Consider the following 17,190-nt stretch of genomic DNA (forward strand, 5'->3'; position numbering starts at 1 on the left):
GAGCCAGAGCAGCTTCAATGCACCTTGGCATAGATTCCACAAGTGTCGTTCTTCCATGCCAAATTCCATCATTTGGTGTTTTGTTGATGCTGGTTGAAACCGCTGTCTCAGGCGCCGCTCCAGAATCTCCCTTAAGTGTTCAGTTGGATTGAGATCTGGTGACTGAGACGGCCATGGCATATGGTTTACATCGTTCTCATGCTCATCAAACCATTCAGTGACTACTCGTGCCTTGTGGATGGGGAAATTGTCATCCTATGGGGGCATAGCCATGGTAGCCAAAATAATGGCCTGCCCAGTATTTTTATACATGACCCTAAGCCTGATGGGATGTTAATTGCTTAATTAACTCAGGAACCACAACTGTGTAGAAGCACCTGCTTTCAATATACTGTGCTTTGTATCCCTCGTTTACTCACGTGTTTCCATTATTTTGGCTGTTACCTGTATCTGCCAGAGGGTGTTTGTTCACAAAAACACATCAGGGCAGGGTAGACATTCTGATGCATGTTTTGCTCACTGGCAGTTCCATAATCCTTCAAAAGGCACATCCTGCCATGTCCTGAGGCCTGGTCTAGCATCCATTGGCACTAAGCAGAGAAATCTGGACACCTCACACTCCCTGCAGATATGCATATGTCCTGTTCATTCAAGCCAAATACAGTGGGATGATCACACCCTTTATTAGCACTAGCCATAATACTTACCATATCGTGTCAAAATCCCGCCAAGATGAATGCTTCATAAACGTGTAATTATCTGTCTTTACATACAGTATCATTGCTGTCCTGCCAACAGAAGTAACACTGCAGTGAAGCATCAAACAGTCCATTGTGATTGGTTGAAATATTAACCAGTCTATGCTTTACATAACTGTTATGGTCAGTGATAAAAGGCTGAATAAAATGCAGGTTACTTGGGACTGTGTATCTATCAAACTTGGCTAATGGCCAAGACATTTGGTTGCTGAATGGAATTTAAGGAGTTTGCACGGATTATTATTCTGTAGAGTGTCTCAGATCAATGCAAAACACAAGTCTGTGTGTGTGTGTGCGTGCGTGTGTGTGTGTGTGTGTGTGTGTGTGTGTGTGTGTGTGTGTGTGTGTGTGTGTGTGTGTGTGTCACACTCCTAACCCATCACCCACCACTACCACACTCTCTTCGGCCTAAGGTAACAGAGTTTCTCATTTCTGTCAGCTGCTCGTGACCTTTTAAGGTAGACTATCAACGGACAGTGGGTGCCGCAACATAGGCAATGTCAACATCCCTTGTCTCGCAGTGCGTGAATGCCAATGCATCGGCCTATGAGTGGAATCTAATGCCAGTGCTGGAGTCCCTGTGCCTGCTTACATATTCAGTCCCTGAATATTCCTTCCTCTGTTCTTTCCCCTGAATCATTGTCATAAAATGGCATCATGTCTTTGATTTTTGTGATAGCTTGGTTTCTAATAGAAGTCATTTGTACTCTGAGTTAGTGACAAGCAGAAGACATATTGTACAGTATATTGACTTATCTTTGTTGTCGAATGGTATCTGGAGCATATCCAAGCCAATCATTTCCCTTGTAATATCTGTTTACTGGAGTTGGTAGGTACCACACACATACAGCACTGTTTTGACAACAACAAAAGTCATAACTCACTTTGCAGATCCCTACGTTTTAACCCTTGATTGCTACTCTAAAGTTAGTTGGCAGGCAGTGCCATCATAATTGCTCGGAGCACAGGATCTCAAACCGGTGCTGAAATCCGCGGCTTACCATGCATTTGGTTCCTATTAGAGGCAAGGAATCCTCTGGGAACATCACTCTTTCTGCAACTCTGTGACCTACTTCTGCGTCTATATAAGAACCACATGGGAGGGCCTTTACTCGACAGGGCTTTCGAGAGAAAGACATTCGCTTTGTTTGAGTCAAATTACCATATCTGTGTCTCTCGCCCCATCCTATTTTTAACTAATGTTGGAGAAAAAAAGAGAATGATGAGGTGAAAACAAGCGGAACATGTTGCTGCTCACCGGGGGCAGATGATATTAGTGGTGGGTGGATGTGTGTGTTCTATTTCGGTATAATTTTGCATAAAGTACATCATTATTATGTATGGTTCTGCCTCGAACTTTCAGTTATAGAAATCTGTTGATATGTTGCAAGGACACGGGCCAAGTACTATTTCATACTTCACACTTTAACACTGTCCAATTACTCAAAGGAATCAAAAATCCATGAACCTACATGGTACCTTTTAATTAATGAAAAGTGACTGACCACAACCTTTCTCAGGAAGCAGCAAGCTACGCTTTCTTTAGTTACCTCAGTCCAGCACGTTCATCCACTCCTCCTAATCCCTCTGATGACATTTTAATGGAGCTTCCCTGAGTACACAGACACCATTACCTCTGTTGGGCTAAACCCAACTCCAGCTGCTGCTCTGCTGGATATGCCAGGGCACCGTTCTCATTTAGCCTCCCCATAACCGAGCCTCAATACTTGGCTGCAGTGTGCCAGTTTGAGCCCTGATAAGCTTCTGGATATCTAAGTGTTGATCTTGGCCAGTGCGAGAAGCCAGGTGCACCTGCAGTGAAGTATGAACTCAAATAAACTCTTTCTTTCCCAGGGTCTTCTAAGCTGTTTGCGCTCTGTGTTTAGAGTCTTGGCTGATTTGAGTGTTTGCTATGATGAACGAGTAGACTGTCTGGAGGCTTGTCTGTCACGGCCTCCTGAGATGGTGGCAGCAGAGTACTTGGCAGGATAGTGCTCCGTGTTTGACGGAGGGAAGAAGGACTGACTTGAGGCTGGATTCAATCCGTATCGCGGGACGTTCCGCGTTATAGCGCGATTTAAATTTAAATCTTCCCGCGTTCGCAGAGACTGCATTCGCGGTAACGCTGCCTATGTCATCTCAATCGGAAATGACCTTTACGTTTTAATGCGGATCTTCCGCGATACTTCTGCAATACGGATGGAACCTGATTTAGCATGAGATAAGGCTGTTACAGTCACAACAGGGGGGACGGTTGAATGTGAAATCCTTTTTATGTCATGACAGGATCTGACAAGGTAATGGTTTTATTTTCGTATGGGCTAAGTCAAGACCTCACTATCTTTCTTTTTCTCCTTTAGGTGTCCGAAGGCTCCCTGACATGGAGAAGTCCAGCCCCAGCGTCCACTACACCCTCCTGATCGCCTGCGTCCTGGTTGCCTTTTTCCTCGGTGCCATCCTCTCCGGCTTCCTGGTGTCATGTTACTGCAGTCACAACGCCCGCCGTGCCCACCGGCTTGGCAAGGACCCTGAGGCATCCCTCCACCCCGCCCTCTCGCTACGCAGCCTGGCCAAACTAAATGGCCTGCTGGACGGCCAGCCGAAAGAGGAGAAGCTGGACGTGTCTACGCCCAAGATGTACAGCTCCTTCGTTCCCAACGGGAAGGAGCACACTCCGGGCAGGCACGGGATGTCACTGGGAGACCCTGACCTTAACCTCTCCCAGGGGGAGAACCTCTCGGGCCTACCTACCCCTGACTCCACCCCGGAGCTGCCGATCAAGAACATGAAGGCCTTCCGGAACCAGTGGGAGAGGAACCAGAACTGCAACAACGCAAAGGAGTCTAAGGCACCGCCTGGTATCGGTTTCGGCCTGGGTTCGTCGAGGTCCAGCTCGGGGGTCACCCAGCAGGTGTTCCCCTTCTCCCACAGCCTGACCAACGGCCAAGCTCTCGGGCACCTGCCCGAGGAGAGGAAGATCCCCAACGACGAGCGTGCAAAGGGGGCTTCTGCCTCCCAGTCCTCCTCCTGCTACCCGCAGACGGTGGTGGATGTGGCGGCCCTGGACGAGCTCCTCAAGCACATCCACGAGGTCAGCGCCTCCGGCAGCCACAGCATCACTGTGCTGACCTCACCGTGTGCTCCCCTGCCGGGTAGCTCCAGCTCCAGCCATAACCACAGTCACAACCAGAGCAGCTTCAGATCCCAGCCCCAGATCCCTGAGACGGAGTCGGCCCAGTACTACAGCTCCTCCACCCTGCCCAGGGACAGTCTGACCCGCCGCCAGGACGTGCCCCCAGACGCTGCTGCCGCCTCCTCAGCTGGCGCCACCCCGTTGCAGCAGCAGTCCATCCCCGAGCGGAGCTCAGTGACTCGCCACCACTCCCAGAGGCATTTAATGATCAAGATGGGCAATGGAGGGGCCGTCCCGCGCCAGCACAGCTTCAGACAGGGCGGGGTTGGGCCACCACCCCACCAGCTGCTCACCCGGATCAACTCTGGAGGTGGTGGTGGTGGCGGCGGGGGAGGGGTTGGCTTTGAAGCCCACCGGCCACTCATCCCCAGTGCCTGCCTGACACGGCAGCACAGCTACAGCGAACCGCCGCACCTCCACCGCGCCGCTATTGTACGCCGCACGGCCTCCCTCAAGCCCCAGGTACCCCCCAAGCCCCTCTTCCTGCCCGCCACTTCGCCCGTAAACGAGCAAGGCAATTACAACTACTGAGAGCTTGGAGTCGGACTAAGAGGCCCCAAAACGACAGACGATGTAACCTCGCTCCTCTCAGAGTTAGGGCAACTCCCCTGTGACGGGGGGGGGGTTGGTTGAGTGAGGTTCGAGGGGGCAACAACCGGGACTGGCATAACTTTTGACGAGACGGCCGACAATAGCCTCCACACCTGATGAATGTCCTTATACCATATTGGTATTATTGCAATGCTACTTGATCACAGGACAGTGATGGATTAACAGCATATAGAACATGTGGTAGTATTGAATTGTCTTGGAGGATCTGTACCCTCGTTTGAGGCCAAAGAATAGAGTAACAGGGGCCCAAAACTCAATGTAAAGGACAGATCGCAAGACAGCCACCAAAGCTGTGAACAATGTCTGTTTTAGCTTGGACCCAAGGCCTCAACTTATGAGAGCACCTCACAACACAAACAGTGCTCATCCTGCCTGTAATGTATGTATACTGTATGCCTGTGTGTATACATGTATATGCACTTCATGTTAAGATACCAGAGGGCGGAACCATGAAGCAGCTACATTAACTGTGGTGAGATGGTCAACTCCTAGCCATTTCTTAACCCTCTTATGGCAGAGATACCACGGAGGCCCCACTCAGTACACACATTCGGTATATACATCCCTCGACGAGGGATTTAGCAATAACTTACCGTTGTGCAGTTAAGTATCAACTGTACCCCTTGATATAAGGGTAAGTATTATACTTCTTGCAGCATACCATAAGAAATGACCACTTTGATAATGCTTGGAAAATGATTAATTCTGTATTAGTGGAATGATGCTGAGGAACGAGACACATGGCGTCAGTATAGACCCATCATGCATCATAGAGTTACTATTATGTTTGTCCCTGGTGGATGGGGGCTCCGCTAGCCTGTGACAGAAGGCCGCCTCGGGGCCTGATGAGTTAGGAGAATCCTTGCCCTGCATTTGGAATTCTTACCTTTTGGACATAAATGCTACGATAACTCCAGAGGAATTTAACAAGCCCCCAATATGACTGTCATTGTCATTCAAGAAGAGGATGCAGTACACTGCAACCTCGAAAACAATTTGTTTCATCCTTAACACTTAGTGAGAATTGGTTCCACATTGAGGTGCAATCATTCAGGCTATGTATTATATTAGCATTATAAAATTATATTTAAAAAGTCAAGTCTTAAAGCGGAGCCCCAAGAAATCACTCATGGGCACATAGCGCCCTCTTATGGACAAGCCCTTAATAACTGTGTAATAAAGTCAGTAATTATGTTTACCATATTGCTATTAACATTGTGGATGTTGTTGTAAATAAAGGCATCTGTGGAATAATACTAGCCAAACTTTGATTTGTATGTGTTAATGTGTGCCTTATTTAATAATGTGGTGTGGAAAAGGGAAAAAAGTCTGTTTTTGTCTCCATCGTTCTGTTGTCATTACAAATTAATTTCAAATCTGTCCTCATGCACGGACTCCATATCAGAGGTTCTATTTCTACTGAAATGACAGCTGTTTTAAAAAATTGCATTCGTCTTTTTTTCATGATTTTTAAGCTTCTTTATATACTGTATATTTAATGACAAATGAGCTAGATGGAAAAGTAGATCTGAAAGTATATCAGCAATGTTAGGTCTGTGTCATGTTTTTGAAAGAGCTCTCAAATATGTTTGAAATGGTATGGACATAGGCTGAGGCATTAACTCTGCTTTACAAAGAAATTGTATTTAATAAGGGCTCCATTCAGTCTGTAAAGCTGAAGCATTACAGATTCCGATAGAATTGTTAAGGTAATTTCCCATTGAGCCGACATGCAGTGTCTGCTAAAGCGGGAATATTGCATTTAAATTTCAATCACGCTGTAAAGCAGAATTTTCGCACTGCGGATTAAATATAAGCCCCAAGTGTGGGGTGAAAGAGGCTAGCTGAGGGACTTGCAAATGAAAATGCTGCAAGAAGGGCTGGATGGTTGATGATTGCCTGGTCCAACAAGTATGCTATTCAAATGAAGCTCAGGATTGTAGGACATAAAGTAGGTGTCTGAAGATGCCTACAGTGAGCTAACAGTGCCCATAGGTTTAGTTATTTATTTGCTATTAGTGTAAAAGGAAAATTCCACCCAAAAACTATATTTTGGTATTTGTTTCATTAGTCTATTGTTGATCTAGTCCCCAAAATGTTTTGCATGTCAGCAATCAAGTTCATACGGCTGTACTTCTGTGTTTTTAAAGTTATAGCTTAACTTGATTGCTGACAGTCCCAAAATGTTTGTATATGTCAACAATGGACAAATGAAACGAATACCAAAAGCTAGTTTTGGGGTAGAATTTTACTTTAGAGAAATAGCACTTGCAGCGTGTGTGTGCGCAAGGAACCAAGACTTTGTTTTACGTTGAGGTTAACAAGTGAGTTGATTGAGTGTGTGCACTGGCACCTTCTCTGCCTCAAGTTGAACAGAAATATCAAATAATTCAATGCTAATGTCAATTGCAAGACACGTCATGAAAATGCCTACAACACTAAAACCACATTATCTATATCCCCTCATCTGGCCACTTTGACAGAAAAAAAGTTGAGTTGGGTGCTAGAATAGATTCATGTAAACTGGTTACGTTTGAGTACTGTATGCCAATATTGAGTTTATATGCAATGTTTGCGTTTTCAATTGCTATAAAAATCCCTTCAGAAGAATGCTCTCTGACATACATCTAAAATGTATTTGATTTGACATCTTATTAATGTATCATCCCCCTCACTCACTTGACCAATGAGGTTTACTCTTTTTGTAAATATAGCAAACCAGCAGTCACTTGCATCTCCATGGTGATTTCATTTATTTTTACAAGTGAACTTTGCCCCAGATGCTCCTGAATTCTATTAAACACAGCTGTATGTCCGCTACAATTAAAGATATCTAATAAAATGATCTTCAAATGCATGTTGTATGTGTGTCAAATACGTCATACAACTGTGTGGCACCTGTCGTATGTAAACCAAGTCAATAGGGGCCCAATTACGACCTGAGTTGGAACGTAATTCCTTTTTATGCCCTTTTCTCTCTGTGTATTCTGACCTTGTATCAGGTATCAAGGTAAGACCCAGATGCAGACCGTGTCGAAGTAGCAATGTTTATTACAGCAACAGGGGCAAAGGTACAGGACGGCAGGCAGGCTCAGGGTCAGGTCAGGCAGAGGTCGGTAATCCAGAGGTGGGGCAAAGGTACAGGACGGCAGGCAGGCTAAGAGTCCGGGACAGGCAGAGTGGTCAGGTGGACGGGTACAGGGTCAGGCCAGGCAAGGGTCAAAAACCAGGAGGACGAGAAAAGAGAGACTGGGGAAAAGCAAGAGCTGACACAAACACTGGTTGACTTGACAAACAAGACGAACTGGCAACAAACAGAGAACACAGGTATAAATACACAGGGGATAATGGGGAGATGGGCGACACCTGGAGGGTGGTGGAGACCATCACAAAGACAGGTGAAACAGATCATGGTGTAAACCTTGAATTTAAGCACGACAATCGCGTGCCATTATCCCGCTATTTGTTCAGGTGGCGATCGAATAAATGGACGTGTGTACAAATACGACGTATTCGGACCTTGACTTAATTCCCTAATTATTCCACTACCTTTCGCACAAGGAAACCATGAATATGGTCGAGCGAACCTATCGGTTCCAAGTGCAAAAATCATATGTATTTTTTCCGATAGAAATAACACCGTTCTCCATGCACTGTAATTTACAACATGATAAAAGCTAGGTACATTAGTAATCCATTTGGATAAGTGAATTGTAAATGCCTTGTTTTGGATATATTTCACCCTATCATTTGTGGAGACAAATGTGAAACCAGTCATATGGCTGCAAACGCAAACATATCAACATATCACCTTTCCCACAGTAAAGTTTATAAAATGCTGTGCCGTTATGCAGAATTTCAACTGTATGGCCTTTGAAGTTGCATGGATGGGCACTCTCGAATTTCTTAATTATAGGCTACCCCGACTTTCTCTGTTTCCTATTTCTGTCAGTAGACCTAATAATACATATTAAACTGCCAGTTCACTGTTAGTTCCCTTCAGTTGGTATAAGCTACAACAGGCATCATCAACTAGATTCAGCCAGGGGCCGATTTCTTCTTGAGCGGTTGGTCGGGGGCCGGAACATAATTACAAATCATTTGTAGACTGGAAATTGACTGCAAGAAGCCCAAACAGATACAGTACCAGTCAAAGGTTCGGGGACACCTACTCATTCCAGGGTTTTTTCTTTATATTTACTGTAGAATAATAGGCAAGACAAACTATGAAATAACACATATGGAATCATGTAGTAAGCAAAAAGTGCTAAATTAAAAAAATATATATTTTTATCTTTGAGATTCTTCAAAGTAGCCACCCTTTGCCTTGATGACAGCTATGCACACTTTTGGCATTCTCTCAACCAGTTTCATGAGGTAGTCACCTAGAATGCATTTCAATTAACAGGTGTGCCTTGTTAAGTTACTTTGTGTAATTTCTTTCCTTTTTAATGCGTTTGAGCCATTTAGTTGTGTTGTGACAAGGTATGGATGGTATTCAGAAGATAACCCTATTTGGTAAAATACCAAGTCCATATTATGGCAAGAACAGCTCAAATATGCAAAGAAAACAACAGTCCATCATTACTTAAAAAATATCAACAACTTTCTTCAAGTGCAGTTGCGAAAACCATCAAGTACTATGATGAAATTTAACTAGGCAAGTCAGTTAAGAACAATTCTTATTTACAATGACGGCCCACTGAGGAACAGTGGAACTGCCTTGTTCAGGGGCAGAATGACAGATTTTTACCTTGTCAGCTCAGGGATTCAATCCAGCAACCTTTCGGTTACTGGCCTAACGCTTTAACCACTAGGCTACCTGACTCTAATGAGGACTGCCACAGGAAAGGAAGACACAGAGTTACCAATGCTGCAGAGGATAAATTCACTAGAGTTAACTGCACCTCAGATTGCAGCCCAAATAAATGCTTCACAGAGTTCAAGTAACAGACGCATCTCAACATCAACTGTTCAGAGGAGACCGTGAATCAGGCCTTCACGGTCAAATTTTTAAAAAGAAACCACTGCTAAAGGACACCAATAAGAAGAGACTTGCTTGGGCCAAGAAACACGAGCAATGTACATAAGACCGGTGGAAATCTGTCTTTGGTCTGATGAGTCCAAATTGGACATTTTTGGTTGCAACCGCTGTGTCTTTGTGAGACGCATAGTAGGTGAACGGATGATCTCCGCATGTGTGGTTCCCACCGTGAAGCATGGAAGAAGAGGTGTGATGATACTTTTCTGGTGACACTGTCTGTGATTTATTTAGAATTCAATGCACACTTAACCAGCATGGCTACCACAGCATTCTGTAGCGATACGCCATCCCATCTGGTTTGGGCTTAGTGGGACTATCATTTGTTTTTCAACAGGATACGAATAGGCCTATGCATAGCCTAGTTAGCTTTCTTTCATTGATCCCTAATATTTTAAACCGTTCTCTCGATATTCTATTGAGTCTGTCGACAAATTTCAATCTAACAAGGGACACCGTATTAAAGGGGATGGTTTAAAATACATGTACTGAAAACCCCTTTGAATGAAAACCCCCACAAGGTGTAACGTGGTACGTACTGGTGGCAGAGAAGTCAGGCGCAGGATAGCGAAAACTGATTTACAACGGTATCGTTTAATAAACATAAAAAACACCGTAAACAGAATCAATCAATGGGTCAAACAAAACCCGGTAATCCACCAGTATAACGTGCACAAGCACTACAAGAAAACAATTCCGAACAAGGACATGGGGGGAAACAGAGGGTTAAATACACATGTAATTGATGGAATTGGAACCAGGTGTGAGGAAGACAAGACAAAACCCAAGGAAAATGAAAGATGGATCGGTGATGGCTAGAAAGAAGGTCGTGACTTCGACCGCAGTAACTCCGCCCGAACAAGGAGAGGGACCAACTTCGGCGGAAGTCGTGATACAAGGGAAAACTTTTGGCTCGCAAGTAGGAGTTTTCAGCAGTTGAATTACATTTATTCAGCATGCGCAAGGGAACCACACCTGCAAAGCCTGTTATGTAAGCCTGAATAGCCAACAACTACTGAGAAGTGTGTAGGAAAGGCGTGTCTAAGAAAGGCGTAATTTTCTAAATCGAAATCAGTCCCAAGGTGAAGATTAAGGGAATTAATAAATCACATTGTTTCAAGTGAACCATGTCCAGTGTTTTTTTTACTTGGTCTGAACATACATTAAAATTGCTTTCTTTTATAAAAATCCAAATGGCTAATTTACATGGTTAATTTAGCTTAGAACCATACCTTGCGCTGTCAGATTCTGATGTTCCAAGCATGTTCATGTGAAGTTTCGAAAACGTGTTTAAGAAAAAATGTAATAATTTTAGCCAAGTCTAATGTCGTGAAATGTTTTGTCAAGAATTTCATTATGATTATATACCTGGAGATGAATGACAGCCATATTTTGTGAGGGATTCAAAAGAAGAAATGGTTCAGGTTGAAACCACATGCCCATTTTTTAATCTCAGATCTTTGGCACCCTCATGAGGTCTATTGCGCACTGTGCAGTTCAGAAAGAGATGACAGCTTCTGTATATTTTATTGATGAGTAAGTGTAGAGCCGGGATTCAATCCGATCTCGGGCAACAGGCATGGAAGCTTTTAAAGGCAATTTCCCATAGAGCCGACATAGTGTTTATGGCGATTGGGATCTCCGCGAACGCAGGAACATTGACTTAAAAATCCGCAGTAAAAGTGAAATAATCAAATGTAAAAAAAAATGTCTGATCAATGTCTAGAAAATGGTTCTAACAACCAATAATTATACAGTTCAAGGCTGTACTGCAAGACTGTGTTGACAAGCAACATGAACACTCAGTCCGGTTATTTTGTTAGCAATCCAAAACAATAACACAAAAGCGAGGCCCCATTGACTAAAAACAATAGACTGATCAAACACTGGGTAGTACTGAATTAATTTTCCTTTCAGACAAGTATAAACGTGTTCAATAGGTTAAAGACTCGATTCAAGCCATAGCGCTGATATTATAGCGTGATTCACATTTAAAGGCAATGTTTCCGCATTCAAAGATACTGCATTAACGTTAAATGCTGCATAAGTCGGCTCAGTCGGAAATTGTCTTTTAATTTCAACCGTATATCATTTCAAACACATATTTTGCGCTACGGATTGAATCGAGCCCTAGGATGCAGATCTGTATTCCCAAAACAAAATACACCACTATGAATGCATTCAGTAGATCAAAGACATGACTTCCCAAAAAATGTGTCAAATGAACCTGAAGCCATTTGCCTCCTCATGGTAAGCCTTTCTTTAACACCACGTTTTAAAAATGTATTTATTTATCCTTTATTTAACTAGGCAAGTCAGTTAAGAACAAATTCTTTTTTTACAATGACGGCCTACCAAAAGGCAAAAGACCTTCTGCGGGGAGGGGGGCTCGGATTAAAAATAAAGCATGTATAACTATATTAAATATAAATATAGGAAAAAACACACATCACGACAAGAGAGACAACACAACACTACACAGAGACATACCTAAGACAACAACATAACAAGACAGCAACACAACATGCCAACAACATGGTAGCAACACAAAACATGGTACAAACATTATTTGGCACAGACAACAGCCCAAAGGGCAAGAAGGTAGAGACAACAATACATCACGCAAAGCAGCCACAACTGTCAGTAAGAGCGTCCATGATTGAGTCTTTGAATGAAGAGATTGAGATAAAACTGTCCAGTTTGAGTGTTTGTTGCAGCTCGTTCCAGTCGCTGGCTGCAGCGAACTGAAAAGATGAGCGACCCAGGGATGTGTTAGGTGTTAGGTTGGGGATGTGTTAGGTTGGGGGACCTTTGGAAGTGTTCAGAACAAGGTTAAGGGTAGAGAGAACTTGCTGGACACTAAGAAAGCTTTGTTATAGAGCATTTAACACAAAATCCGGGGAGGGGCCAGCTGAGAATAAGATTGTATCATCTGCATATAAATGGATGAGAGAGCTTCCTACTGCCTGAGCTATGTTGTTGATAGCCCCCAGACTCCGTATCCTTGTGGTTTTTGGCAGGCTGGGGGTTCAAGCCTCGGTCGAGTCATAACAAAGACTCTAAAAATGGGACCTAACACGCCTCTGCTTGGCACTCAGCATTAAGGAGATCAAATCAAATCAAACTTTATTTGTCACATGCGCCAAATACAGCAAGTGTAGACCTTACAGTGAAATGCTTACTTACAAGCCCTTAACCAACAGTGCAGTTCGAGAAAGTTAAGAAAATGTTTACCAAATAAACTGAAGTAAAAAAATATAAAAACTAACACAATAAAATAACAATAACGAGGCTCTATACAGGGAGTACCAGTACTGAGTCAATATGCGGGGGTACAAGTTAGTCGATGTAATTTGTACATGGAGGTAGGGTTGAATGGGGGCTTGTTCGAGCAGCCTTTTCCTGTAGTCCCCGATCAGCTCCTTTGTCTTGCTCACATTGAGGGAGAGGTTGTTGTCCTGGCACCACACTGCCAGGTCTCTGACCTCCTTCCTATAAGCTGTCTCATCATTGTCGGTGATCAGGCCTACCACTGTTGTGTCGTCAGCAAACGTAATGATAGTGTTGGAGTGGCAGTCGTAGGTGAACAGGGAGTACAGGAGGGGACTAAGTACACACCCCTGAGGGGCCCCAGTGTTGAGGAACAGCGTGGCAGATGTGTTGTTGCTTACCCTTACCACCTGGGGGCAGAGCGAGGTGTTTACTCCCAGGGTCCTTAGCTTAGTGATGAGCTTCGTGGGCACTATGGTGTTGAACGCTGAGCTGAAGTTAATGACAGGCATTCTCACATAGGTGTTCCTTTTGTCCAGGTGGGAAAGAGAAGTGTGGAGTGCGATAGAGATTGCATCATCTGTGGCTTTGTTTGGGCGGTATGCAAATTGAAGTGGGTCTAGGGCATCAGGGAGGATGCTGTTGATGTGAGCTATGACCAGCCTTTCAAAGCACTTCATGGATACTGACGTGAGTGCTACGGTGCGGTAATCATTTAGGCAGGTGACCTTCGCTTCCTTGGGCACAGGGATTATGGTGGACTGCTTGAAACATGTATGCATCACAGACTCAGTCAGGGAGAGGTTGAAAATGTCAGTGAAGACACTTGCCAGTTGATCCACGCATGCTTTGAGTACACATCCTGGTAATCCGTCGGGCCCCGCGGCTTTGTGAATGTTGACCGGTTTAAAGGTCTTGCTCACAACGGCTACCTAGAGCGTTATTACACAGTCGTCCAGAACAGATGGTGCTCTCATGCATGCTTCAGTGTTGCTTGCCTTGAAGTGAGCATAAAAGGCATTTAGCTCATCTGGTAGGTTCGCGTCACTGGGCAGCTCACGTCTAGGTTTCCCTTTGTAGTCCGTAATAGTTTTCAAGCCCTGCCACATCCAACGAGCATCAGAGTTGGTGTAGTAGGATTCAATCTTAATTGTATTGCCGATTTGCTTGTTTGATGGTTCATCTGAGGCCATAGCGGGATTCCTTATGAGCATACGGATTACTGTCCAACTTCTTGAAAGTGGCAGCTCTAGCCTTTAGCTCGATGCAGATATTGCCTGTAATCCATGGCTTCTGGTTGGGATATGTACGTACGGTCACTGTGGGGATGACGTCGTCGATGCACTTATCGATGAAGCCGATGACTGAGGTGGTATACTCCTCAATGTCATTGTATGAATCCAGGAACATATTCCATTCTGTGCTAGCAAAACAGTCCTGTAGCGTAGCATCCGCATCACCTGACCACTTCCGTATTGAATTGTGATTGGGATGTAAGGCCCTGCGCGTCCTGTCCAGGGGTGTACTTGGAGGACTACATCAAGCTGCCTCTCACTACAGGGCCCTTCTGACTCAGACAAGGCTTACTTGTTCAAGGTTCTTACTTTCCCCTGCTTCCTCATATTTATAATACTCAGCAAACACAAGGTCTTTTACACAACAAATAGCTCCAATGCCTAACCAAATGTGATTTTTATTAAGTAAATGTTTACATCACATCAGTAAACTTACTAAACCTCCACATAAAGCTTTGTTTGGGCATAGCCTGTCCTGCTTGTGGTTAACAATTTATCGTCACCGAGGTACGTTTATTTGCTCCAAATAAAGTATTTTCGTAGGGGGCGCTGAATGTCCATACTCTGTGATACGGTTTCCATACTCTGTAGTAAATGTGCACCACTAGCACATTCAAAATACTTTTGTCCACCTCAGGAAAAAAAATGACAATCTGTTATTAAAATAAGATTAGCGGATTCTCTTTTACTGCTGTCCTTCGCTCAACTGAAAAGGAGCTTCATGAAAGCCGTTTCTGTCAGGCCTGACGCAGAGTGCTACCTGGCACTGTTGGCACTTCAATGGAGTTTCCATAGTGACTCTGTTCTTCCTGCATTGTAGGCACCTCTTTATTACCTTTTTTACAACACCCTTTTTCTTGACAGCGATAGGCATTTTGACAGGGACAGGTATGTGTGTAGTTCTCATCCTCAATTGTGCATTTCTCACCTGTTCTAATAGCTCAACAGACATTCCACAAATCTGGTTGGTAAGCTCTTCTATGAATGCTTGGTGGGTCATGGGTGCAGTCCCATCCTTTGTGCACAGCTCATTGAGAAGATATTTTCCCTCCTGTAATACCATTATATTCCTAATCTTCAGCTGACCTCGGAGGATGACCATTCCAATGAAATTATAAAACTTGGTTGTATCAACGGTTTTCCTCTTTTCTCCCTTTCCGTGTTATGTTGTTTGTCTGAATCAGCTTGTTTGTTTGTGTGGAGGCAGAGGGTTCTGACAGTGTTCACATTGAATAAGTCCAGAGGAGTGCTGTCAGGTGAGGGGTCTTCTGGTTAAACTCCTGGCTGCTTGGCTGGCAGAAATGTCAAATCGTCAGGAGCCTCATCAGGGTTTTTCTCAGTTTTCCACGGCTGTTTTGACAGGCTTGTTTTGTCTGTCGAAGTACACTACCGGTCAAAAAGAATGCCTGCTCATTCAAGGGTTTTTCTTTATTTTTCAAATGTTTACATTGTAGAATAATAGTGAAGGCATCAAAACTATGAAATAACACATATGGAATCATATAGTAACCAAAAAAGTGTTAAACAAATCAAAATATATTTTATACTTGAGATTCTTCAAATAGCCACCCTTTGCCTTGATGACAGCTTTGCACACTCTTGGCCTTCATGGTCGATTGCTGCAACAAACAAAAAAACTACTAAAAGACACCAATAACAAGAACTGACTTACTTCGGTTAAGAAACATGAGCAATGAATATTATACCGGTGGAAATTTGTCCTTTGGTCGGGAGTCCAAATTGGACATTTTTGGTTCCAACCCCTGTGTCTTTGTGAGACGCGGTGTGGGTGAACGAATTATCGTATTTCCCACCGTAAAGCATGGAGGAGGTGGTGTTATGGTGTGAGGGATCATTGCTGGTGACACTGTCTGTGATTTATTTAGATTTCAAGGCACACTTAACCAGCATGGCTACCACAGCATTCTGCAGCCATACGCCATCCCATCTGGTTTAGACTTACACCTCCAGGCTGTGTAAGGGCTATTTTACCAAGAAAAAAAGTGATCTTTTTGGGCTGTTTATTTTTTTGAACAAACACAGCTCTTTTTCTGAACATAATGAGAGGAGGGTTGGTGACCAAGGGCCTAGCTCATCTAGGCCTATATCTCAATGTAATTCTCAATGTAATTCTCCATTTCATCTTCCCTATCCTCCTCCATATCAATTCCTCCACTGCAGAGTTGTTGGTTGTGGTACATGAAGACCAAGGCTCGTAGGTTGTTAGAGGTTGACCGCCTATGGCTGGACAACACAAGCTTGTAGATACTGTTGCTTCGCTCAGCATCAGCTGAGTTTGAGACTGCATCTTTGTAGCGTTTGGCCATGGTGCTCAGCACAGGAAGTCTCTCTTGAAGTCCATCCCAGAAGATATCCAAATCCACCACCCCACTCACTGTGGCTCTAAGTGCTGCTGGTCCTGCATTGGTCAAGTAGGCATTCATCTCTCGGTACCTTACTGAAGTCTGGAATAGCCTTGTAGCTGGACACTCGGTCATCCATAAACGCAATGTGACGTGGATCAAACACCCTAACTTCTTGGAGGAACTCCAGGGCAGGCTGACCATCTGACATGTACTTTAAGTTTTTCCTCTGCATTACTGTATGCCTCATCCACAATGCTCAAGAGTTTTGTTTTCACAGCAAAGGGCAAGTCGTCAACTGTGTCAAAGTAGTGTGAACAAGCCTCATACTATAGTTCTTTGCTGGCTGCAATGTTCATCTGCAAGTCCTCTAAATACTGAAAGATCTTTGCTGTCACCGGCTTCTGCTCTGGAAGATGTTGAGAGGATGACTTTATATTTGTCACGATGTTCAGCTGAATCTGCAACGACTGAACCAGCTCTTGGTCTTGTAGCATCTCATAGAGTTTCTCTACAGATTGTGTTGCACTTCGGCCACACACCTGATAATGACAAGGAATAAAAAAGAGGGACAGAAGAAATATTGCTTATCCTCACTGTGAAATGTCATCACGATTTACAAAAAATGTCAGCCACTTTTTTCTGCAGAATTACAATG

At 44.0% G+C, this 17,190-nt stretch overlaps 1 protein-coding gene across 4 annotated transcripts in view; it reads left to right on the forward strand.

The window, feature by feature from the left end:
* Positions 1-7,409, forward strand: part of LOC135549929 (semaphorin-6D-like) — a 136,300-nt gene extending 128,891 nt beyond the window's left edge. For all 4 annotated transcript variants that reach the window (XM_064980326.1, XM_064980329.1, XM_064980327.1 and 1 more), the window contains one exon: positions 3,119-7,409. In XM_064980326.1, coding sequence (XP_064836398.1) covers positions 3,119-4,482 — 1,364 coding nt within the window. In that variant the 3' untranslated portion in view covers positions 4,483-7,409. The remainder of the gene's footprint in view (positions 1-3,118) is intronic.
* Positions 7,410-17,190: the final 9,781 nt, after the last annotated feature.

Source organism: Oncorhynchus masou, chromosome 12 (genome assembly GCF_036934945.1).
Source record: "Oncorhynchus masou masou isolate Uvic2021 chromosome 12, UVic_Omas_1.1, whole genome shotgun sequence".
Classification (NCBI taxonomy): Eukaryota; Metazoa; Chordata; class Actinopteri; order Salmoniformes; family Salmonidae; genus Oncorhynchus; species Oncorhynchus masou.